This window comes from Callorhinus ursinus, unplaced genomic scaffold (genome assembly GCF_003265705.2).
Source record: "Callorhinus ursinus isolate GAN/ISIS: 27379988/994484 unplaced genomic scaffold, GSC_fseal_2.0 scaffold6, whole genome shotgun sequence".
Lineage (NCBI taxonomy): Eukaryota > Metazoa > Chordata > Mammalia > Carnivora > Otariidae > Callorhinus > Callorhinus ursinus.
The window spans coordinates 54,570,087-54,595,278 of NW_027397068.1; the positions used below are offsets into that span (position 1 = coordinate 54,570,087).

Sequence of the window (25,192 nt, forward strand, 5' to 3'; positions counted from 1 at the left end):
GGACCCCGGGCGTGCCTCCCTCGGGGGGAGCCCTCCTTCCCCCCCCCCCCCCCCCCCTCTTTTTTTCCCCCCCCCCCTTGTTTCTCTCTCTAAAAAAAAAAAAAAAAAAAAAAAAAAAAAAAAAGAACAGCTAGTGTTTTGATCACGAATTAATACTCCAAGGGTGGTTAGCTAGCATTGTGTTGGAAAGGTCACAATGTCTCAATTGTTACAAGATACTTTGCTAATGAGCATAGCAAATTTCAGACATTAGTTATTATCAGAACAGCCAGTAACTCGTTCATGTGTCAGATGAATGTTAGAAAGGCACTCTCTTTGGTAAAATTAAAGCTATTCAGACGTGGGACGGAAAATGTTTCAGAGAGCCCTCCAACATGCCTGGACCTGGTTGAAGAATCCAGCCAGCCCTGTAGCAGGTGCTTGTATAAGGCTTTATCCCCAAGCAAATGGCGTTGTCAGTCTCCCCAGACTGGGTAGCCTGAGGCTCTCAAGGAGGGTAACAGTAGAATCCCCTTTCTGGAACACTGTACTTTCTCAACTGAGTAAACCTTTCGCCCAGACAGAGAGCTGGGACTTCATCAAGCCCACGGAGGAGACTGTATGAATGTGGTTGGGGCTTGTTGGCTAGGTTTGTTTAGGGAAACTCAAGGTATGGCATCATTTGGGGTTAGTTGTTTTCACTGCAACCTGGTAGTGAGGTTGTTGGGAGAGGCTAACCATTAAACTTCTTCGGTAACTTCCAGAAAGTATCAGGAGTTGTGCAAAACAAAATTGGCTTATTTTAGTTGGCAATACCTGCCTTCCACTCTTTCTCACACTTCCTCTCTCCCGTCTCTTTCAATCAGCCGTTTCATCTCTCCTACCTGCTTGCTCACCTTCTCCCGTGTCTGCTTTCTCCTGCATCCGGGGGTGCATGGTGGGTTGTTAAGAGACTGCCGCTGATGGAGTCACCAAGTCACTGGAGGGAGACACACCTTCCTGGCTGTGTTGAAAGAGGCTGCAAACACAGGCCACCGAAAAATAGGCTCTTTCGTCAATGCTTAAAAATCAGGGAAGGGAACTTTTTATAGTAGTCACTGGCTAGGTTTCCTTTTACTCCAACTTTACAGCTTTTAAGATAAAATAACAGACCAAAACCCACATCCATAATTGCTTGTGGTACATCATGTTCTAGTCTCAGGTATCATAAACCACGCAATTTTAGCTGTAACCACTGGAGGTCATTAGAGATCTTGTGGTCTATTTTGAGGCTCATTAACATTGGGCCTGACATTTTTGTCACTGGAAATTGTATCCTTTGTCTGGTACCTGAATTCTTACTGTGGCACAAGGATATGGAACTAACCCGTTCAGTGGAATTACCTCGCTTTGTTCTGTAGCAGCTATGTCTGCAGAGGGTTGTACACTGTAGTTGCATGAAGCTATTATTCCATAGTCTGGACCGATGCCTGTAGAAGTTGTATGTCAATTTCTGGTCTCTAGAGCTGGCATCCTGAACCCAGCTCTAATTTCTAGTGGTGGTTTGTTGTTGAACATCAATTCGTTCATTCTGCCAAGTCTGGATTAAGTCTTTCTTCTACTACTTCCTCTCCATCTCTTTGAGTCAGCCATGTCTTCTCTCCTGCCAACATTTACAGAAACCATTTACTGATAGTCTAATCCAATTTGAGTTGTGCTTGATTTTGATTAAATCTAAAAGCCCAACTCATTTTATTTTTTAAAGTTAGTGCAATCAAATTTCTTTTAAACACCTTTATTGAGATATAATTCACGTACAGTAATATTCATCATCTAAAAGATACAAAGTTAGTGGTATTTACAGAACTGCGCAACTATTACCACAATCTAAGTTTAGAACATTTTCATCACCCCAAAAAGAAACCCGCTACCCATTAGATGTAACTCCGCATCTCCATCCCCAGCACTGGGTAACCTCTAATCTACTTTCTGTTTCTATAAATTCGCCTTTTCCGGACTTTTCAAATAAATGCAGTCTTACAGTATGTGGTCTTTTGTGACTGGCTTGTCTCATGTATTATAATTTCGTTAAATAACAAAAGGCAACCAAGTACATGTAAAGATCGAATTGGCTTTATTAAATGGTTCATGAGGGCACCTGGGTGGCTCAGTTGGTGAGATGTCTGCCTTTGGCTCAGGTCATGCTCTCAGGGTCCTGGGATCAAGCCCTGCATCAGGCTCCCTGCGCCGCAGGAAGTTTGCTTCTTTCTCTCCCTCTGCTCCTCCCCCCTGCTCGTGCTCTCTTCTCTCGCTTCCAAAAATAAATCAAATCTTTAAAAAAATGTTCTCAAGTATCTAAAGCCTTCATAAAAAATGTGCAATGAACATTGTTATTAAATAAATAAATAAATCGTTCATGAATCGGGAAACACCCCATCTAGCAAGTACAGCTGCACTCTGAGAAGTTATACAAAACAAAATGGAAGGAAAGTGTTTATGGGTGGAGGGTGGAGCAAGAAAGTTAGCAAAAGAAAAGGATTGTTCCAAACAAGGCTGTTGGCTAGGGGAAAAAGCAACGTGCCGTATCATGCAGATGCCCTCATCTTTCTTTGGGGGATGGAGAGGACCCGGGTGAGATGGAAAGAAAAATGTTCCTGACTGACCGGTTAAGGCCCCATTTGTGGGGGAGGTTGAAACTGCAATTAGATTGGGTATTAAGCCCAGTTTGGCAGCTCGGTCTAAGTGACACCATTTGGGGCCTGTGCTTTCCTTTTTTTTAAAACAATGTTCTCAAGGTTCATCCATTTTGTAGCATGTATTAGCACTTCTTTCTTCTTTATTGTTAAGTAATAGTCCATGGTATGGATATACCATATTTCACTTATCCATTCCTAAGTTGATGGGCATTTGGGTTGTTTCCACATTTTGGCCACTGTGAATAATGCCGCTACGAACATCTGTGTGTATAGGTTTTGCTGTATGGATGTCTTTCTTTTAGGTCTATACCCAGGACTGGAATTGCTGGGTCAAATAGTGACAGTGCAATCAACTTTTCATTATTAAACATTTCTTTTGAAACCTGTTTGTTCCTGTAGTCCCTGTTCCTCCACCCCTGAATAAGCAGGTGAATACAGGAGAGAATTCAGCGTTACTCGAACGTCTGAAATCTTTCTATCTAAGCTAGACTGTATCTGTGCAATCTGTGTTTTCAAGGCAGAGAAGTCATTGTTTAGATGTTTTGTCTTATAACTTCTGAATAATTTCATTTTAATTCAGGCAGTTATAGCTACAAAGCTTAACTAGGATATTGTGGTTTGGTTGGGACTGTGTTGTCACAGTTTTCTTTGAAGGTTTCTTCTTAATCTCCATGAGATATGTTCCAGTATCCAAGATTTTTGTCTTTGTCCTTATATCCCATATTGTTAAGATTTATTTTTTAAATTTATTATTATTATTATTATTATTTTGGTGGGCAGCAAAGCAAGGTTTAATGAGCACTAGTAAAGTTTATTGAATGATAGAATACAAAGCTTTAAGATTTCTTAAATGGGGTTTTATGATATTTAAGACATTTTTCAAGGGTTCAGCTTCTTAAACCATAGCTCTGGCAAGCTCTTCCTCACCTTGACTTTGATGGGCCCTCTCCTAGGAAGGCTTCTCTGTACGTCTTTCACTCCCGGAAATTTTTACAAACGTCTATGGTGGCATTTCCCCCCGCACATTATGCTTATATGGCCACATGTCTAAATGATTCCACTAGTGTCATCCCCCTGCCCCTTGACCCAGCTGACTTCTCCTGACTCCCTAAAGGAAACTGGGCTGTTTCTGTGTCACTCCGAGAAACCCATGAGGAGTTTGCGTCGGTCTCCTAGCCACACTGGTGGGACTGGTTTCAAACTGCCTGGGCCCAGCAACAGGCAACGCCCCCCACGAAGGCCTTTGATTCCAGGGCTGGAGCTGTTCAAACCTGTAGCTTTCCCTGGTGGGTCCCTGGGGCAACATTCATGCAACTGTAATCCCGAGACACAGATGGTTTGTCTGCGTGTGTGTGTGTGTGTGTGTGTGTGTGTGTCTGGGGAGAGGGAGTTCATGGAACCGTGAAGGATTAGCTCTTGTCATCTGTCTCCATCAGAGCCAACTAGAAATGGGGGGGGGGGCAGGAAAATCTACCGATCGATGTACACTTAAGAGAGAATCCCCAGCCACTCTTTCCAAGCAGCCCCGGGGAGAGCTCAGGGGAGGATGTCTATCTCGTTTGTGAACGGTGAGGAAATCTGGTGTACACATTTTTCAGAGACCATATACCTCTGGGCTAATTTTGAATACAGAGCAGCTACATTACGCTGAGTTCCCGAGCACCCACTTGAAAAGGGAGTATCTCCGTGTGGAGGCAGCGGACTGCAGAGGGGCGTATTCGAACGCACCCTGGGTTCCTAAATATTCAAGACGAGTCTGGAAATCTGGGTCATCCTGACTCTTCCCTCCCTCAGCCCTGTCCGTATTTTGGACATGCTTCTGTCCTTTCACACAGATCAGAAGGTCACGGACAACCATAGTTTGTCATTGGGGCAGTTTATTTAGAGGTGGATGAAGCGAAGTTCATCCTTGAGTTTAAAAGAAAAGGAGGAACCCAAAGCCCAGAGCTGTTTTATTGGGTGGGGATGGGGACAGAGGGAGAGTGGATGGTGGGAAGGTCACTGGCTTATGCTAGGCAGAGCCTGTGCACTTGAGAGTCTCACTTCCCATTTTGAAGGTGATACCATTCTCTACAGTGATGGTGCCACACTTTATAATGTTTAACTTGTCTTTCCAGCACTTCACGCCACCCACATTCTGTGCTGTACAGTACTTGATTTTCTGTCTGTTCCACTATACTCCTGCTCCGTGAGGGCAAGAATTTTTCTGGTGATTCCTTGTGTCCCTAACTCTTAGAACCATAGCAGGGACTTATAGCGACCCAGTAAATGCTTGTCGGATGGATGATGTCTAAAGTACTCCTAATGACAAGAATAACAAAAAAAAAATTGGAAAAAAAATTTTCATGTGTAGCTCTCTGGGAGGAAGAAACTTTTCAAGATATTACAAGTTCCCGAATATGGGAGATTACTGATATTTTGCTTCATTCAAGACTTTATGTTAATTAATTGACTTGAGACTTCTATAAAACAATTCCAAAAGGAATTATGCACAGTGACAATACCCAAGGGTGGCGTGTCACACTCTCATCTGTGTCAATGGCCCCTCTTGAAGTTGTTCATTGCACAACTGCCCAAATGCAGTGGCCCTGCTAATTAAGACCACCAGCCATTTATAAAGTACATGATATTAGCTTCCTCGGCTACCAAGAACCCTTTTAGCTACCACGACTTCTCTGCATAGGAGGAGTCAAATTCACAGGTACATCACTGGAAAATGGAGAAAGGTTTTAAAAGAACATTTATCTCTGTTCTGTATTTAAGAATCTCTTTAGGAAATAAATGTCCAGAGGGTGACAGGTAGAAGCAGAAGTAGAATGCACAGTAAACATTCAGTGGGTGTTGGTCATCTCTCCTCCTGTTCCCTCCGTGTATTACTTTTGATGTCATGGTCAGAATGCTTTCAAGTGCAAATAACAGGAATGGAATTCAAACCAGCGTAAGAAGAAATGGGAATGTATTGACTTAAGATTTGTCTAGCTTCAGTCCGGGCTAGATCCTTGGATTCAAACAATGTTCCCCAGGGTGGCGGGCCTGCCTGCGTCCCTCTGCCCACCCTGCCTTCTCTCAGCTCTGCTTCCCTATGTCTGTTGCATAAAACTAAAAAGAGAAGTGCAAGACCTTTACAAAGGAAATTATAAGTTTGTGTTAAAGGATAGTTAAAAACAACAACAACCCTGAATAGGTAGATGTGCCATGTTTAAAGATGCCAATTCTCTCTAAATTAACCTCCTAGTATAAATTCCCAAATAGGATATTTTTATGGACCTTGGGAAATGGATTCTAAAGCTAATCCAGGAAAGAAAATGGAGAGCAACCCCTAAGAAAAGTATACATATAAAGAAAAAAAGAGTAAGAGTTACACCACCAGATAGTAAAACCACATTTACCCATTTAAGAAATACCTGCAAGTCGTATCTCAAGGGTAAAGGGGAGCAAAGACAGAGACAAATAAGGGCTCTGAAGTAAAGGGGGCAGGCATCTGTAAAGGTTGGGTAGATCGGACGCTTAGGCAGCTAGGTAGATCTTTCTTTTTCTTTCTTCAGTGCCTGTTTAGTGGGCACACTGTTGATTACCCACCTGCCCACACCATTCCCTGTCTCTTCTCCATGTTCCTGACAGAAGCCCTTTTCCCCCAGGCAGAATGTGTCTCAGAGAGGGCTTGTCACTGCCCTACCAAGGGTGAGTCAGGCTTGGACAGGATCATCATGATTCCACCCCCTTGGTGGTGTCTGGATTACGAAAGGGCATGTAGATACTAATTCTGCCCAAGGGGACATAGAGAGTGGCCACTAGAGAGCTTCTGGGAGAGTTTTCTTCACTCTCAAAGGGACTTAAATAGGGGCTCGAGGAAGGGACGTGCCCTATTTCATCCTCGGATTTCTGTTCTATGAAGATCAATCCTCACAGGAGTCATTTGGAAATCACCTCAGGGGACAAGCCTAAGGACCAGAGCAAACTACGGAGGAGGCAAAGTGAAAGTACGCAAGATCCCTGGCCCTTGATGACATCACTGAGTCCTTGAATTCACTAACCCTGGAGCTGCCCTGATTCTCCTCATTGCTTAAGTGAAAGGAAGATAAATGGGTTTCAAATGGTCTCTCTATCTAGTCGTACCTTCTCTGATCATACCAACTCTCCAGAATTTAGCTGCGAATCAGCTACATTTAGAAAAACAAAATGCATTTAGCAGTCAGCTGATGTTCTTTACACACAGGAGAGAGCTATTAGACTCTCATGCAGCGGTCTCAGTATTTAATTAGCTCAGGGCCTCAAAAAGGAGCTCTACCTACTCCTAAGACCACCGTACATACATTCAATGCTTTGTACTTGACTTGGCCTGAGCATCAAGATCTGCTGCCTTGTGAAGCCAAATTCACCAACGCTGAGAAGGGCTGGGCCCATTAGAATCACTTGGAATTTGTAAAAACACAGACTCTGAGCCCCACCCAGAGAGCTTTTGGCTCAACCCATCAGGATGGGGCTGGAAAAGTGGTTTTTTCCTCCATTCCCAGAGTGATGTGGTACACGGCTAAGGGCAAGACACAAGGCCTGGGTGACCTGAAGGCCCCAGGGCTTCTTCCACCACTTGATTCTACTCTTTCTCGGAGGCAGGAGCACAGACTGCGTGTGCCCTGATCCTTCTCTTCTCAGTGAAACAGAAGTCCCTGCTCAGTTTCTGTAGATGCCTTTTTCATCTTTCTCTGGCACTGATGTGTGGTGGTTTTCAAATGTATCATTGTAAGTAACCCTAAGCTTAACACACATAATAAAGGAAATGTTTCCCTCTTATATAATTGAAAAATCCAGAGTAGGTTTGGCAGCAGTTGAAGCTCAATTCTGAGGTTCAGTAATAAAGCCCATGGCTTGATTCTTTCTGTTCTTCTATTCTGACTGCCTTTGGCAGTCATGGCTTCATCATTATGTCTCCTCAGTTGTGTACAGAAATAAAAATAATTTCTTTGAGCTTCATTCTGGTTGGACTAGTCTCGGTCCATGCCCACTTCTGCCAATCGCTGTGGCCAGGAGATTGACCCAGATGAACTGAATCAGCCTTGATCATATGCTTTTTTGGAGCCAGGGATAGAGTCATCGTCTATAGAACCACATGGACCACCATGTAGAAAGTGAGGTTATTTTACCTAAAGAAGGGGAAGTAAATAATGGGTGTCATAAAAGTGCTGTCTGTTCACCCAGCATTCAGCAAATGTTGGCTGAGGGCCTACCATGTGCCAAGCACAATTCGGGGGGCCTGGGACTCAACACTAAACAGAGTGTAAAAGGTTCCTGCCCTCTGAAGTTCATACTTTGGTGGAACAAACCTTGTCCTAAAATAGGAATGTCGGGGCCTCTCCCTGGCTATTTGACAGCACAATGTAGCACCACTGTAAATATTTGGGAGTGTTTCCATGTCTCAGAAGTCAGAGCAGTGCGGTAGACTCACTAGTAGCCTCCACACATGCCCATGCCCTCATCCCTGCAAACTGCAGATGCTACCTTACGGGGCAAAGGCATTTTGCAGATGTGATTAAGGATTTTGAGATGGGGACATTATCCTGCGTCACTGGGGCTCAGCACAATCACAACGGTCCTTAAAAGGGATGCAAGAGGCACGACAGTCAGGAGACAACGTGATGTCGGGAGCAGTGGGAGAGATGGGGCCATGTGAAGATGCTGTGCTACTGGCTTTGAAGATGGAAGAAGGGGCCATGAGCCGAGGAGGGCAGGCAGCTTCTAGAACCTGAAAGGGACAAGGAGGCAGATTCTGCCCTCCAAGCCTCCAGAGGGAGCCAGCCCTGCCCACACCTAGCCCAGTGTAACTGGCTTCCGACTTCTGACCTCCAGAACTCTGGGAAAATAAATGTGTACTGCTTTGGGCCACTACGGCGGTGGTAATCGTTAGAATGAACAGAAATTTAATATAAGCAGTGAAATCTTATTTTTATTATTTTTTTTTCATTCTTCATTCTAACTTACACACATTTATTTCACCCCCGCCGAGTTAGAAGCCCCATACCAGGTGCTGGGGACAGGGCAGCAAACAAGCCAGCCACCATGCCTTCTTTCACACAGCTTGTAGCCCAGTGGGTGAGAAAGACTGTAAATAGTGGAGTGAGCCCCAAAACGGATTGAGCCTGAGGGTCAGCAAGAATGGAAACACAAAACTCACGCTCAGATTACATTATAGTGCACATGGGGTGTGAAGGATACAGGTTTCAGCAAGGGACAGGAGAAGAGAAGAAGGAGGCAGAGCTGGGGGAGTCGTGGTAGCCCCTCCTATAGGCAGGTACTTGGGCAACAGGACCAGTCAGCCTGGTGGGGAGGTGGAGGGATTCTGTCAGTACCCCAAAAATTTCACTATCATTACCTTATATGGTCACCTATATTGCTGCAAAAATAGCTTTGCACTAGCCACATAACTGATCTACCACGTTGGTTCCAGATACAATTTCTTGCTCCTTCCCCGGCACCATATTGCTTCACTGGCCATAAGTTTTACCGTATGGATCATACATGGGAAGTCATACAGCACTTTTATAACAATGACAAGTCTGTGTACACATATTATCCTTTATTTCCCATAATCCGAGCAGTCCTGGCCAGCTCTAATAGATATCAAATAAATAGCTACGATTGTGCCCGAACTCAACAATGAAGCGACAAAGTGAAAGTAAGGCGACCACACCCAGTCCAGGGGATCAGGGCCACCGCCTTCCCTGAGGATCTGACATTTAGGCTGGAGTCTGAAGGATGCCTAGGAGGTCAGACAAGCAGAGACTTGGAGAAAGAGTGAGCCACCTGGCTGGGATGACACATGTGGAAGCCTGGGGCCTTCTCTATCTATTCAGTAATAATACCAGGCTTTTGTGGAAGCACTGGAAAATGTGAATAGGCAAAAAGAGGAAAATACCAATCACCCATAATCGCACCACCCAGATAGAAACTTCTACTTTTTTATGCTTATGTGCATCCATGTAACGATGAATCAGAACATAGAAATTATTTTAAAATCTTTTTAAAGACACCCTTCAATCACCCTTCCTTGTTGCTTTCCCCCACCCAGCTTTGCTCTCTCCTTCACTGAAGACTTCAGCACATTGTTCTCCACTTGCTTTATACCCCAAACCTAGTCATTATTCTGTGCGACACTAGCATCTGTGTGGAAACCCACCCACTTCAGGCACCGGCCACGCCAGGCAGTGTGTGTAAAGCCGCCAGGCAAGACCACGGGGGCTGCCCAGGTGACAAGAAAGCAGGGACCTCTGCCGACTCGACTGGCCCCTCTCCAGGCCACCTCTGCAAGCTCTCCTCCGGGTCATTTTCATCACAATTTGGGGAGCTTCTTTCTAGTTCTTATCAGAAATTTAAGAGCCGAGAATTAGATTCAAGTTCCGTATTACTAAGCCTTGTTATTTTTGCAAAGTACACATTATACATTCAGTAGCACACTGCAAAGTAGTGCATGAATTATTTAAATGAGGCTGTCCTTGTCACAATAAAGGAGCAAAGCACATTTTGTTCATTGTCTCCTTACATGTTTTTATTTCTCTTCACGGATTTCTTACTTTGTAACATTAACTAAAATGCAATGAGCCACAATGTCATTACGGCAAACTACCCTAGTTCTGTTGCTTGGGTACGGATTTTTTTTTTTTTTTTTTATGTGACTGAAGCATTTTCCTTCTTTCTTGCGTAAGATTCATTATACTTGAGTGTGTCCCTGTAGCAGTGCAGACGAGGAACAAATATAAAACATGTATAACTGAGGTCCGGTTAAGAAGTATTCTTGGAGTGGCTGGCTGGCTCAGGTGGTAGAGTCTATGACTGTTGATCTCGGGGTTGTTGAGTTTGGGCCCCATGCTGGGTGTACAGATTGCTTAAAAATAAGATCCTTTAAAAATTAAATAAATAAGAAGTAACTCAGATTTAGTTTTTCTCCTTTGCTTGGCTGGGATGGAACAGTAGATGCTGTGGGATGGGAATGAAAACTCAAGATACTGACACCCATCCTTGAAAAAGAGGCAGAAAACCTTTTTGTTTTGCACCTTATTTGATGGATCTGTTTTATAATTCTAAATGGGAGCATATTGTCCCCCAAGGGCCAGTGAAAGGATTGAGAAGCCTGCCTGGGACCCTGGGGGGTTAGGTCAGGGATCCACTGGGATTAACTGTTCTTGGTGTCATAGCCTCATTCAGTTTGAATGTTAATCTATTAACAATGAGAGGATCCCCTTGTGACACTTTTGTCTGTGGCTACTATATGCCGCCAGTACATACACAACTCCATTCTTTGCCCTCCTCTTACACACACACACACACACACACACACACACACACACACACACACACAGTTTCCACCGACTGCATGCCAACAGGTTCATTTCATTTTATTTTTTTTTCAACAGATTCATTTTATTTATTTGTTTTTATTTAAATTTTGTTAACATACAGCCCAATATTTGTTTCTGGAGTAGAATTCAGTGATTCGTCTCTTACATACAACACCCAGTGCTCATCACAAGTGCCCTCCTTAATACCCATCCCCCATCTAACCCATCCCTCACGCCTCCTTCCATCAACCCTTGGTTTGTTCTCTATCCTTAAGAGTCACTTATCCTTAAGAGTCACTCCCTCTCTCCTTTTTTTCTTCTCCCCCTTCCCATATGTTCATCTGTTTTCTTTCTTTCTTTTTTTTTATTTTAGAGAGAGAAAGTGGGGGGAGAGGCACAGGGAGAGGAAAAGGGAGAGGGAAACCCAAGCAGACTGTGCTGAGTGTGAAGCCCAATGTAGGGCTTGATCCCACAACCCTGAGACCTCGACCCAAGCAGAAACCAAGAGTCAGACACTTAACTGACTGCACCACCCAGGTGCCCCTGTTTTCTTTCTTAAATTCCACAAATGAGTGAGATCCAATAGGTTCATTTTAAACCACTCTGTTTTATCTCAGGTTGTGATAAAGCTGCATGGAACAGGGATCAAGAAAGAGCAGTGACCTAAAATAAAGTCAGTGGAGTAGAAACAAACAAAATAATAGGCAGTCATTGAACCTTGCAAACGAAGCAGGTAGCCTTTTCTTTAAAAACAAAAAAGCAAAACAAAACCCTTTTTATTTTGCAATAAATTTTAACTTGTATAAACATTCCAAAAATAGTGCAAATAATTCCTTTATACTTTTCACTTGGATTCCTCAACTGTTGACACTTTACCATTTTTGCCTTGTTATTCTGAATCATAGGAGAAGATGTTGCAAACATGATGCCCCATTAACCCTAAGCATCTCAGTATGTGTTTCCGAAAAAAAAAAAAACAAGGACATTCTGCTGAAAAATCAAAGTACAACCCCAATATCAATAAATCAGCATTGATACAGTACTATGATCTAATCCATGGACTCCATTTGAGTATTCCTGATCATTCCAACAACGTCCTTTATAATCATCCTTTCTTTCCCAGTCCAGAATCCAATCCGGGGTCGCCTATTGTATTTAGTTTCATGTCTCTATATCCACCTCGATGTTCCTAAGTTTTTCCTTGTCTTTTGTTACTTAACACTTTTGAAGAGTACAGACCTACTTTGTTGAATGACCTTCAGTTTGTGGTTGGCTGATACGTCCTTAAGATTGCGTTCAGGTTATGCGTTCTCGTCAGGAATAACACAGAAGGCACAGTGTGTTTTCAGCAGATCACACTGAGGGCATACTATGTTGATTAGTCCCATGGCTCATGTTGTTGACTTATCATTTGGTTAAGATGATTCATTATTATTTTGTTAATAATTAATAAGTAACTAAAAAGACTTTGATTAATTTTAAATTAATTTAAAAGTATTGGAATTTATGGAAATACCCTGTTCCTTATCATATTTTCATCCACTAGTTTTAGTCTCCATTCATGGCTCTCTTCTGACATAATTATTACTGTGATAGCTGCCAAGTGCTCATTTTCTAACTTCTTAATTGCTGCTACATGTATTATTAATTGGTGTTCTGTTGCAAGATATAATTTTTCCTTCTCCCAAGATTTATAGATGAGGCCCCAGTTAGGCCAGCAGTTTGGGTAAATTAGTGGTGAAGACTGTCTCTGGGTCTCATGGGTGTTCAGCTCATGGGTGTTTATGAAGGTAACCAAACTCTTTTTTGTCCCTAATTGGAGGTGTCATTTTCATTTCACATTGGAACTTTCTGGGGATTGCCCCACCTGTGGGAATTTAGGTTATGCATTTAGAGGTCAGAGAAAGTCAGAGAAGACACATTGCAGAATGAGAGCTATTCAGAGACATGGCTTTTCTTTCCGTGAGTTTATCAGCGTTCATTAGGACCTAGTAATAGGGCAACAGTAGTCACTTAGCAGTGACAAATAGTTCTGTAGTCCCAATGGCTTGAGATAAAGGAGTTTTGGTAAATACTTATGGCCAAAGTTTCCAACCAGCTGTGAGACTGGCCACAAACCTCTGTAATTTTACTGAGTTTGGAGGAAAGTAGCGGTTCCAGGGAAGAGTTTGACTTAACCAACACATGGATTACTTCCAGACTTTTTTGTTCTGGTGATTCTTATTCAAATATGATGACTTATTTGGTGGTTTGGGACTATAACAGATGTTTATTGCCAATATCTAAAGAGGGCAATCAGGTATTAAGTGTCTCTTTTTTTGTAGTTGGTGACTACAGGGCCAGCAGTGTGTCTTTCATGGGCCATAAAATGTCCCTTTGCTCTAAGACCTATATGACCCCCAAGATGATCATTTTGGTGGAGTCTTGGATTTTTTATTCATTCAAGATCGATTTGTGCTTAGGTGACATATGCAGGGTAATGTAAGAAGTTTTCTTAATGGGGGCACCTGGGTGGCTCAGCCGGTTAAGCATCTGCCTTCGGCTCAGGTCATGATCCCAGGGTCCTGGGATCGAGCCCGGCGTCTGGCTCCTTGCTCAGTGGGGAACTTGCTTCTCCCTCTACCCCTCCTGCCTGCTCACACTCTCTCTCTCTCTCTCTCTCTCTCTCTCAAATAAATAAAATCTTTAAAAAAAGGTTTTCTTAATGGATGCCATATTTTTAAAAAGTTTTTAAAATAGATATCTCAGCAGGTCCTCAGTGGCTCAGTCAGTTGAGCAGCTGAGCAACCGAATCTTGGTTTTGGCTCAGGTTGTGGTCTCTGATTGGTGAAATGGTGCCACAAGTCGGCCTCCATGCTCAGTGGGGAGTATGCTTCCCCTCTCCCTCTGCTCCTCCCCCTATGTGCACATGCTCTCTCTTGCCCTCTCTTTCAAAATAAATAAATAAATCTTTAAAAAATTTTAAAATAGATATCACATTAAGAAATTATTGTTGAATTTGTTTAGGCATGATGATGGTTATAGTATATGTTTTTTAAAAATGCTCATTGTTGAGACACACTGAATTATCAAAGAAGAAATCACAAAGGAAATTGGAATATTTCAAACTGAATAATAATGAAAATACAACACATCTAAGCGGGTGGGATGAATGCAGTGATATGATGTGTTAGATTTGCTTTAAAATAAAATGGGAGTGCAGGAGGAAGGAGGACGGGGGTGGGGGGAGGAGGCCGAGGAGGTGGAGAAGACGATGTAGCAAAAACCAGACTGGCTACAAGGTGAGAATTATTAAAATTGATTAATGCATGTCATAATAGTACTACAGATATTAAGGTGAAATAAAGATATTTTCAGATAAAAGGAAACTGATAAAATTTGTTGTCAGAAGATGTGCAGTAAAGAAATGCTAAAAGAAATTCTTCAGGCTAAGGAAATTGATACCAGATGGAAACTTGGATTTACAAGGAAATGGTAATGTGTGGAAAAACATAAAATTTTAAAGTTATTTTAAAGATATATGACTGTTTAAAGCAAAACCATTGTACTATGAGGCTTATAAGTAGGTGCAGTATTGTGACAAAAGCATAAAGGATGGCAAAAAATATACCATTGCACTGTTCTCTAATTTTATATGAATATTCACTCTAAATAGACTATGAACTGCTAAGGTGCATGTTGCACTTCCTAGCAACAACTTAATTGCATAATGCAAGAGGTATGCTTAAAAGCCAATAAAGGAGGGGTGCCTGGGTGGCTCAGTCATTAAGCGTCTGCCTTTGGCTCAGGTCATGATCTCGGGGTCCTGGGATTGAGCCCTGCATCGGGCTCCCTGCTTGGCGGGGAGCCTGCTTCTCCCTCTCCCTCTGCCTGCCTCTCTACCTACTTGTTCTCTCTCTCTATCTCTCTGCCAAATAAATAAATAAAAAATCTTAAAAAACAAAACAAAACAAAAAACCAAAAAGCCAATAAAGGAATTGAAATGGAATACAAAAAATTCATTATCTCAAACCAAGTGGGAGAGGAAGAATAAATTTTCATAAAACAAATGGCAAAAACAAAAAACTGGTAACAAAACCAAGACCTGGATTCAACCATTATCAATAATTATATTAAATATAAGTGGACTAAACCCTCAAATAAAAGGCAGTGATGGTCAAATGAGCTTTAAAACAAAAACAAAAACCAAGATCTAACTGTATACTGACCACAAAGGATACATTGTAAATATAAAGATATCGATTGGTTAAAAGTCTAAGGATAGGAGAAAATATACCATACAAATACTAAGCATATAAAAGTAGGATGACAATATTAATATCAGAAAAAATGGACTTCAAGACAAGGAATATTACCAGAAAGATAGGGAGGGACATCTTCTAAAGAGAAAAGGATCAATTCATCAAGAAGTCATAACAATTATACATATATATGTACCAAATAATAGAGTTTTAAATTACATGAAACAAAACTGACTGAATTATAATAGAACAATCAAACAAAAAATCAGTAAGAATATAGAGCTGAGCAATCTTTTCAACCACGTTGACTTAACATTTACAGAGAACTAAACCCAACAACTTCCAAATATATGTTTTTTTATGAGCAAAATAATTTTTACCAAGATACATAATTTCCTAGTCCAAAAAATAAGACTCAGTACATTTCAAAACTGTTAAAATCTAATTAAGAATAGTTTTTAACAACAATGCAATAAAATCTGAGGTTAAAAAATATAAAATATCTAGAAAATCCCAAAATATTTGGAAATTAACTCACTTATAAATAACCTGTGGCCAAAGAAGAAATCACAAGGGAAATTCGAATATTTCGAATTGAATGACAATGAAAATACAACACATCTAAATGAGTGGGATGCAGCTAAAGCACAGCTTAGAGGAAAATATATCATTTAATTTCTTATATTAGAAAAGGGAAAAAGGGTTTAAAAGGAATTATCTAAATTTCCAAATAACTAGAAAAAAATAGCAAATCACTTCCAAACTAAGTAGAAGGAAAGAAATGATGAAGAGTGGAAATTAATAAACTAGAAAATGAGTAGAGACCAAGCAAAAAAGAGAAAACACAAATTGCCAATATCAGGAATGAAAAAGGGAATATTGCTATCGATCCCATAAACATGAAAAAGATAAAAGAAAATCATCACAATTTTATACTAATAAGTTCAACAATTTAAACGGTTGCTTTGTAGATTTCTGAGTTGTTCTTAATCATTGTTTTGTAAATTCCGCATACATGAATTGAGACAGTTTCAGTGCTTCCATTCCAATATGTATATTTTTTACTTTTTTTCCTGCTTTGTTGAAATGGCTAAGACCTCCAGTATCTGTTAAACTGAAGTGGTAAGAGTGAACATTCTTGCTTTGATGCTGATGTCAGGGGAAGGAATTAATATTTTGACACTGTGATGTGGCTACTATAAGTTTTTATTCTAATTGCACCGGGAAGTCATAGGGTTTTACTTGCATGAGTGACGTTATCTAATCTACATTTTTTAAAAAAAACCACTTGGGCTGCTGTGTAACACAGAGAATGGGCTCTGGGAAGAGGAGCGGAAGCAGGGAGACCATCGGGAGGGGCTGTTGCAGTTGTGCAGGAGCGAGATGGACAGGCTTTGCCCAGAGTGACAGCAGTGGATGTGGAGAGGTGGTTGGATTTGGGGATAAGTATTTGTAGAGCTGACAGAACTTGCTGATTTACTGAATTTGGGGTTAAAAAGAGAAAACCCACGCCTAGAGCTTAAATAACTTTATTTCAGATTTTTTTCCTGTGGATTTTAGATATTTTTATTATTCATTTCCTCTTTAGAATGGATCAGTGAAAGTAGATACAGTATTTTAAAAAATCTAGCCTTATGTTATTTAGGATTTCATTTTTTTAATATAGTTAGAAAATTCTAGAAAGAACAAGGGCCAATATTTATACTGGATTTTTTGTTGGTTTTAGACACTAGTGTTCTGAACTACATTTCTGTGTCTTTCTTTTTAGGTTTGTCCAAGACTGGTTTTCAGAAAAGACGCAAGTGGCCAAAGTGGATTTCTCTACAGTGTTACCACGCTTCATTTCTCTCTATATCTTTTCCTTTCTGAACCCAAAAGATTTGTGTGCATCTGCACAAGTCAGCTGGCCCTGGAAGTTTCTGACTGAACAGGTTTACTACTTGTCACTTCTCAGTAATAGGGCCCAGATACCACTGTATTCTGTCATGTGGCAATCGGGGTAGCTTCCTTCCCAAACTTTGGCTTTTAGCTGGGGTAATTTTTCTATTTACATTTGTGTATGTATGGATATATTTAAGCTTAAGTCCACCATTTTACTATGTATTTTTTGTTTGTTCCAGGTGTTTTGTTTTATTTCTCTTTTTGTCTTTTGGAGTACTTAAGTGTTTTTTAGATTGTTAATTATAAATTATTTAGCAGTTCTCTCATGGCTATATTAGAGATTACAGCACTCATCCAGGGCTTTTTTTTTTTTTTAACCACTTCTGAGATATTGCAAGGAGCTTAGGACCCTTTAACTCTAACTACTCCCCTTCAATCCCCTCCCCACACAGTTTCAATGCTGTTAAATATTTTAATTTTATACACACACACAAAATACACAAACACATTTAAATTTATATATATATGTATGTATATATATATATATATACACCTCACAAGACTATTATCTGATATAGTTAATATTTACTTATAAGTAACCACATATTTACTTTTTCTGTTGCTCTTCATATCTTCCTGTATATCTGAGTTTCCATTTGGGCTCATTTTCCTTTTGAATTCTCTTGAATATTTCTTCTAGTGCAACTTGCTGCTGACAAATTCTTTTTTTTGTCTGAAAATATCTTGATTTTACCTTTATACTTGAAGGATATTTTCACAGGGAATTTGAATGCTAGGTTGGCAATTAATTTTATAGAACATTGAAATTTTTCTATTGTTCTCTGGCTTCCATAACCTTTTTTTTTTTTTTTTGAGAAGTAAGAAGTTTTATTGTTGTTCCTTTAATGGTAATATTTTTATTTTCTCTAGCTGCTTTTAGTATTCTTTTTTTTCTGTCTTGTCTTCTGTTTTCCACAATTTTATTATGATGTACCCAGAAGTGTGTGTGTGTGTGTGTGTGTGTGTGTGTGTGTGTGTGTGTCTCCTGTTTTGTGTTTTTTGGTGATTTTTGAATCTGAGACTTAATGTCTATCAGTTTTGAAAAGTTCTCACAGACTATCTCCTTATATATTGCTTCTGCCCCATTTTCGCTCTTTTTCTCGTAGCATTGCAATACTTACATGTTACACTGATTCACCATCTCCCACAAGTTTCACATTCTCTTATGTGTCTTTTCCATCCTTTTGGCCTTCAGTGTTTCTGCTTGGATTTTGCTTCTAGCTTTTTGTTTACTAATTGTCTCTTTAGCTGGATTCTAATTTGCTTTTAAACTGGTCCATTCAGTTTTAAATGTCAGTTATTATATTTTTCAGTTCTAGAATGTTGATTTGATTATTTTGCCAAAATTTCTCACCTACATATTTAACTTCTTAGACATTAGTTATAGGGTTGTTTATTTTTTAGTTTCATGCCTAACAATTGTAATGTATGGCTCTCCTGAGGGTCTCTCTCTACTTAATAATAAAAGACCAAAAGAGAAACAATTGTTATCCTTTTATGTGCCTGGTATTTTTGATTGAGTACCAGATATTGGATATAAAATTTTGATGCAATACTTTGAGCCTCTGGATGATGTTACCTTCCTCCCGAGAGAATTTGCTTTTGCTTCTGGCATTTGGTTAGGCTAGGAATAGATCACTTAAATCCATTCAGAGAAGGAGAGATATTAAAACTAGTTTCGGTCTTTGTGAGAGTTTGTCTAATTCCTGACCCTCACTGATAGTGATCTCAGCGGATGGCCTGGTGTGATTACTAGGGCTTTTCCCCTTAGTGGGCGCTGAATTTAAATTTGTTTCCTCTCTTCCTTTTGAGAATGCCTAAAATTCTTTTTAGCTTCCATGTCATTCAGCCGGAACTTTCTGCTCTGCTTCTCAGCCTGAGCTTTACTTTGGAACTGTCAAATGCCTTGAAGTGAAAAGTAATGCCAGATATTGGCCTTACCTCTTGGGTTTCCCTTCTCTCTGGGTTCATGGTCGCATGAGCCCTTAGTGCATTGGTAGCTCTATATGCCTTCAAATAATTGTTTTATGGTATTTTGTCTAGATGCTTAATTCAATTAAACCACATGAAATCTGCTGTTTCCATATATCAAAGCTGGTTGCATATTGGCAATATCATATGGTTCAACCAAAGGCGTTCCCAGTGGGAGGTTTGGCGTGAAACACACTGATACACTGTTGCTAGTAGCAGAATTCTCAGAATCTAGGGTTAACCAAATGCTATGCCAGCACATGTACAAAGATGACTGATACATATATTCATATATAACATATATTGTCATCAAAGACTATTTTTGTATAGAGTGAGGTAGGCTTCTTATTTGTTAGTGTCAAATTTAGATAACAAGTCAGCTGCACCAGAAATCCCAATGTAAAGAAAAATTATCTGCATACCCGGAAACATTATTACTAGGAAATGGTCCTTAAAAATTTCTTGCAGTTTATATTTCTCATTTCTTTTTCTGTAGGACTGCTTATGGATGCCTAAATGCATTAGGTTTGGGTGGTTTCTGCCCTATACGCCAACAGATAATGAGTATGGTGCTTGGAAGCATCATTACATTGCTTGTGTGTCCAGCTTAGATTGGCTAATACCTAGGGAAGCCACTGCTATTTATGGGACCCTGAACGAACCCAAAACAGAAGATGAGGAGCTGCAGGAGAGACAAAGAGAAAAGTGCTTAAGAAAAATAATTTGGGAAAAAATTGCACTACGTAAGAGTGAGTATCATTTTAAAACGATATCTTACCCAACTACTGTAGAAACAAATGGATTTACATACAGATTCCCACAGAGGAGGATAGCTAGGTCTTTCTGGAATAGTGTGTGGGTGGCATTCTCTAAAGTATACTCCAGGCAAGCTCTTCCCCCACCCCCCACTATATGTTTCAAGTTAACGAATAGGAAAAAAAGACAGAAAGTCAAATATCAGTGCCTCCATTATTGCTCTGGTAAATCTCAGGTTTATGAGATGAAAAACAAACAAAGAGAGGTAACTATGAACACAGGCAAAAGCAAATAAATAGGTTTAGGACAGAAGAACTGGGATTAGCAACAGAGGGGAGAAGTGAAACTGGGATTGGAAGCAGGAAGAATGGCATTAAAAGAAGAAAAATGGGAAGGGAAGAGGGATAACAGCCTCTCTCAGCGAAGCCTTCTGATTTGCACAGTGCACAACAGAACAACAAAAGTGATTTGAGTCTGCCATCTTTTTTTCACTGACTCACCCTCTGTGAGATCATAACAAATGGGAGATTACTTGAAGCCAAGAAGAAGGGCAGAAATGGATGTGAAGCCTATAAATTGATTAACTGGTTTCCACAAGAAAAGAGGTGCTTGTTCTCTGAGCTTTGTTTCCTGACCTGACCTGACTGGTAACTTGGAGCCCCAGTGCTGAGAGGATAAGAAATCCAAACAGAGTCTGCAAAAAGGGCTATAATTATTGCCATTTGGAATAGTGCCCTTGTACAGCTTTATTTTTGATGGCTTTATCTACGTAGACTTGGCGGAGAGAAGCGTGAAGTAAACAACGGAGCCTGCTGCTATTTGTTTTTCAGAGGAGTTATTCAAAGTTCGACCCCCTTGGGTGAGTGGAACATGCTGCTCTAGATTGTTAAAATCCAAACGCCAGCCACGTCTCTCCCAGGCTCTGAGGGATCGAGTGGGATTACATGAAGCTTTGGAGAAACAGCTTGTTTTGGCATCCTTAGAAGCTTTGCCCAAGCGGTAAGCAAACCTCCATCTCCTGAAGGCTCGAGACCATCCCATGATACTAAGAATTCATTCTAGAATAATTTAGCTAACACGCAGGGAGCTTGTATAATTATCTGGCTCATATCCTACAAGATAGCAATAGAAATAACTCTAATCTTCCAGAGCAGTGGTCTTTGACATGTTTTCTGAAGAGGGAAATCTGTAACATTCAAATTTTACATTTCAAATATTCTCGGCCCTGCAAAGAGGCTGGGATGTAGTACATTTTCTATGCAAAGTTATTGAGCAAAAGTAACATTTTTTTTCAGAAATGTTTTTCATGGAGCAAGCATATCCAAATGGGAATATGGGGGTAAGGGTAAGAGAATGAAGATATTATTTAGAAAGCTCTGAGGACCAGATGATCTAGGAAATTTTAAATCTCTCAGCTGTTCCTTTTTAAAATGTCATTTTGAACCCCTAAGTATGTCACGACATTCATTTTAAGTACCCAACAAAAGCTAAATAAGTTCCAGGAGACCTTCCTAGTGCCCCATGGATGGAGGAGGAGAGACCCAGAGGCCAGCCCCGGCCCCACCCCACCCAGGAGCCCCATTTGCCGCTGTCCCCAAAAACTGCAGGAGAGACAGGTCCGAAGGCCACGTGCCTCGTTCAGTATCACTGATGTCCAGACAACATGTTGGTGCTCAGTTATCAAAATCCAACTAATAGGAAATTTAAATTTCACTTATTTCCTTCTTTTCCCTTTAGAAGCAATGTTTCTGGAAGCCATTCCTACCCTTTATTATTGAAGAAAACTTGGCATGGAGTCCATAAAAATGATAACAGTTCCTCATATGCTTCCCAGCCCCACTTCTTATTAATATCATCTCGGATTCCTGCATGCGAGGTACAGAGTATGTTAGGAGGCCTGCCCTTTTCTGAATCCGTTTTTTTTTTTTTCCCCATCTACATGAGAAGATGTATAGCAATCTTTTGGCCACCATGTGTATGAAATGATTTCTTTTCTAAAAGGAAAATGGTCTAAGTGGAAATTTACATACCCAGAGCACTTTTAAAAATCAGAAGCAATAAAGATAACCATAAATCAAAATTACTTTTTTAAAAAGCATTAAAGGCCACAACTCCAGTGAATTCTTATTGAACTGAACTTGTTGCACTTATCGCCAAAAACAGCAAGGTGATTAGGATTATTTTAAAACCTCTTTGCCCAAGGAATTAAATACTGTCACATAACCATCATTTCTCAAAAGAAAAATGTCAGAAATCCTATTTTGTGGGCTATTAAAGGAGGGTGCCATTAAATTATGTTCTTTCTATAATGAAGTTACATATTTTAATTTTAATATAATAAGAAAAATAAAGGAAGCACAAAGAAGACACAGGAAGCCTCTATTTTTAGAGATATGTGCGTATTTATGTATATATGACACACAAAGAGCGACATACATAAAGGATGACATTCAGTAGGTTACATTCATTGGCCTACTTAGAAAGTTTTTTTAAAAAAATTCCTATTTGCAACAAAATGGTTGCTTTCAAGATATGAATTCAGTATTCTTCCTGGGCACCTAGAAATTGACTCTGATCATTTACAACCGGCCAGCTCCGTGGATCCACATGAAAGCAAGATCAGAGCTTTGATCTCCATGTGGGCCCCAAATAGAGTCCCTAATGTTTAATAATGGGCATCAGGCTGGGCACAAAGGATAACCAGTGACAGAGTATGGGTGAAAAATCTAGTTCAAAGTTAAGTTCATTCTCCTATTTGTCTTCTTTACGTAAGTCTATGCCATGATTAGTTATTTTATTATGAATGTGATGGGTGTTTAGGCAAAAAGTAGGACATAACCATGTGGTAGTCCTCTGCTCAGTTTGAACTGTGACCTTCAGAAAGTGGCATGAGGTTTGGGAGAAAAAAAAATCATCGACTTTAATGACTTTCCAACTTGTCTGCTGCTGATGAATTAACTTTATCGCAATGAAAAGTTCATTTGGTTGCTGAATTCAAAGCACAATGGTTTTCATATTTATTTAAATGGCAAGTATTTAATCAATTAATATTGATAATTCAGAAATTCATGATTAAGAGGAAAAGTTTAAATCTATTTTAAAAGGCCATTGCAAAATCATATGATCTCAATTTGATTATTTTTTAAGAGTTGCATATATGTCTCTTCATGGGTATGTACAAAGAAAAAGGCTGGAAGAAAATAATTTAACTTGTTAATAGTATTTATCTCTGAGTGCTGGAGTTAGAAGTGTACTTAATTTTCTCCTCTTATAATTAGAAAAGAAATAAAATCATTGAAAAAGAAACCAATGAATGATAAAGCTTATCTTCCCCTTTCTATAATTTCTGGAAAAAAGTGTTTAAAAATCACAGCAGATTACATACCCACTGTATTTATTTTATTAATAAATATTCTAAAATAATGGGCTTTGGTTTCATTTTCTAGATGGTGGTGGACAGCATTAAGGCAGGTATCATTTCTGTGGTGTACGAACATAGCGGCTTAACCTTGGAGAGCCTGCTTTATCTCATAGAAAAAGCTCTGGACGGGCAGAAGGTACAGAGTATGGGGATATTTAGTGATGGAGACAGTAGAGAAATCAATTTACTCCAAGGTAAGCCTGGAGATTGGAAACAACCAACTTTGCACCAATGCGGTGTTTGTCCACGTGTATGACTTTCAGAGCACTATTTAAGTTTCAGTTTGCTAACAGAGTTGATATCCCAGCTCAACGCAGTCATACAGGAGGAGTTCCCTCTTATTCAAGGGAGGGTCAGCCTTTTTGTTCTAGTCAGGCCTTCAACTGATTAGGCGAGGCCCACCCACACTGGGAAGAGTAATCTGCTTTACTCAGTCTGCCTATTCAAACATTAATCTTATTCCCAAACACTCTCACAGACACACCCAAAATTATGTTTGTCCAAATATCTGAGCACCCGTGGCCCAGTCAAGTTGATATGTAAAATTAACCAGCACACCATTAAACAAGAACTTCTGTTTTCCCTCTTATTCCAGCCCCTTCTACTTTCTGTTTCTATCAGTTTGACTACTTTACATATCATATAAGTAAAATCGTACAGTATTTAACTTTGTGGTTATTTCACTTAACATAATGTCATCAAGTTTCATCCATGTTGTAGCTTATGACAGGCTTTCCTTCACTTTTTGAGGCTGAATAATATTCCTTGTATGTATAGACCACATTTTGTTTATCCTTTCACTTGCTGATGGCCATTTAGGTTGCTTCCACCTCTTGGCTATTGTGAATAGTACTGTTATGAACATGAGTGTGCAGATATCTCTTTGAGATTCTACTTTAAATTCCTTTGGATATATAGCCATCTGTGGGATTGCAGAATTACACGGTAATTTTATTTTTAATTTTTTGAGGAACCTCTACTATTTTCCATGTGGCTGCAGCATTTTACACTCCCACCAACAGTGCACAAGGGCTCCAATTTCTTCACATCCTCGCGAACATTTGTTATATTCCGTGTTTTTGTTTGTTTTTAGTTGATAGTAACTATCTTAATAGGTTTAAGATGATATTCATTATGGCTTTGATTTGCATTTGTCTACTGACTAGTGATGTTGAGCATTTTTTCATATGCTTATTGGCTATTTGTATATCTTTTTTTTTTTTTAAAGATTTTATTTATTTATTTGAGAGAGAGAGAATGAGAGCACGAGAGGGAAGAGGGTCAGAGGGAGAAGCAGACTCCCTGCTGAGCAGGGAGCCCGATGTGGGACTCGATCCCAGGACTCCAGGATCATGACCTGAGCCGAAGGCAGTCGCTTAACCAACTGAGCCACCCAGGCGCCCCTGTATATCTTCTTTATATATATCTATTGAAGTCCTTTGCCCATTTTCTGATGGGTTTATTCGATATTCTTTATTGAGTTGTAGACATTCTTTATATAGTGTAGATATTAATCTTATAGATGTGATTTGCAAATATTTCCTCCCATTCTGTATGCTGCCTTTTACTCTGTTTCTTATGTTCTTTCATGCACAAAAGTTTTTAAGTTTGATGAAAGTGTAGCAATTGTGATAGCAGCAAAACCCAAGATCTGTAAATTGGTGTGCACGAACAGCATTTATCATACTTCCAAATGGCTTATACCACAAGGAAAAGGATTGGCTGATATCATTAACTTATTATGGGTCATCTTTTAAAAAGGTCAATGGTTATCCTTCTCAGAGGGAAGGAGATGATCAATGTTTTAGAATTAAAGTTTCAGTTTCTATTCTTCTTTTTTACTATAACTTACATCTTTCCTTGTTATACCTAAAATAG

The 25,192-nt window shown here is 39.9% G+C and overlaps 1 protein-coding gene across 5 annotated transcripts in view; it reads left to right on the forward strand.

Moving 5' to 3' along the window:
• ECT2L (epithelial cell transforming 2 like) overlaps positions 1–25,192 on the forward strand; it is a 72,713-nt gene that overhangs the window by 11,130 nt on the left and 36,391 nt on the right. For all 5 annotated transcript variants that reach the window (XM_073894002.1, XM_073894003.1, XM_073894004.1 and 2 more), the window contains exons 4-8: positions 16,994–17,156; positions 19,634–19,886; positions 20,724–20,892; positions 21,631–21,769; positions 23,340–23,508. In XM_073894002.1, the coding sequence (XP_073750103.1) occupies positions 16,994–17,156; positions 19,634–19,886; positions 20,724–20,892; positions 21,631–21,769; positions 23,340–23,508 (893 nt within the window). The remainder of the gene's footprint in view (positions 1–16,993; positions 17,157–19,633; positions 19,887–20,723; positions 20,893–21,630; positions 21,770–23,339; positions 23,509–25,192) is intronic.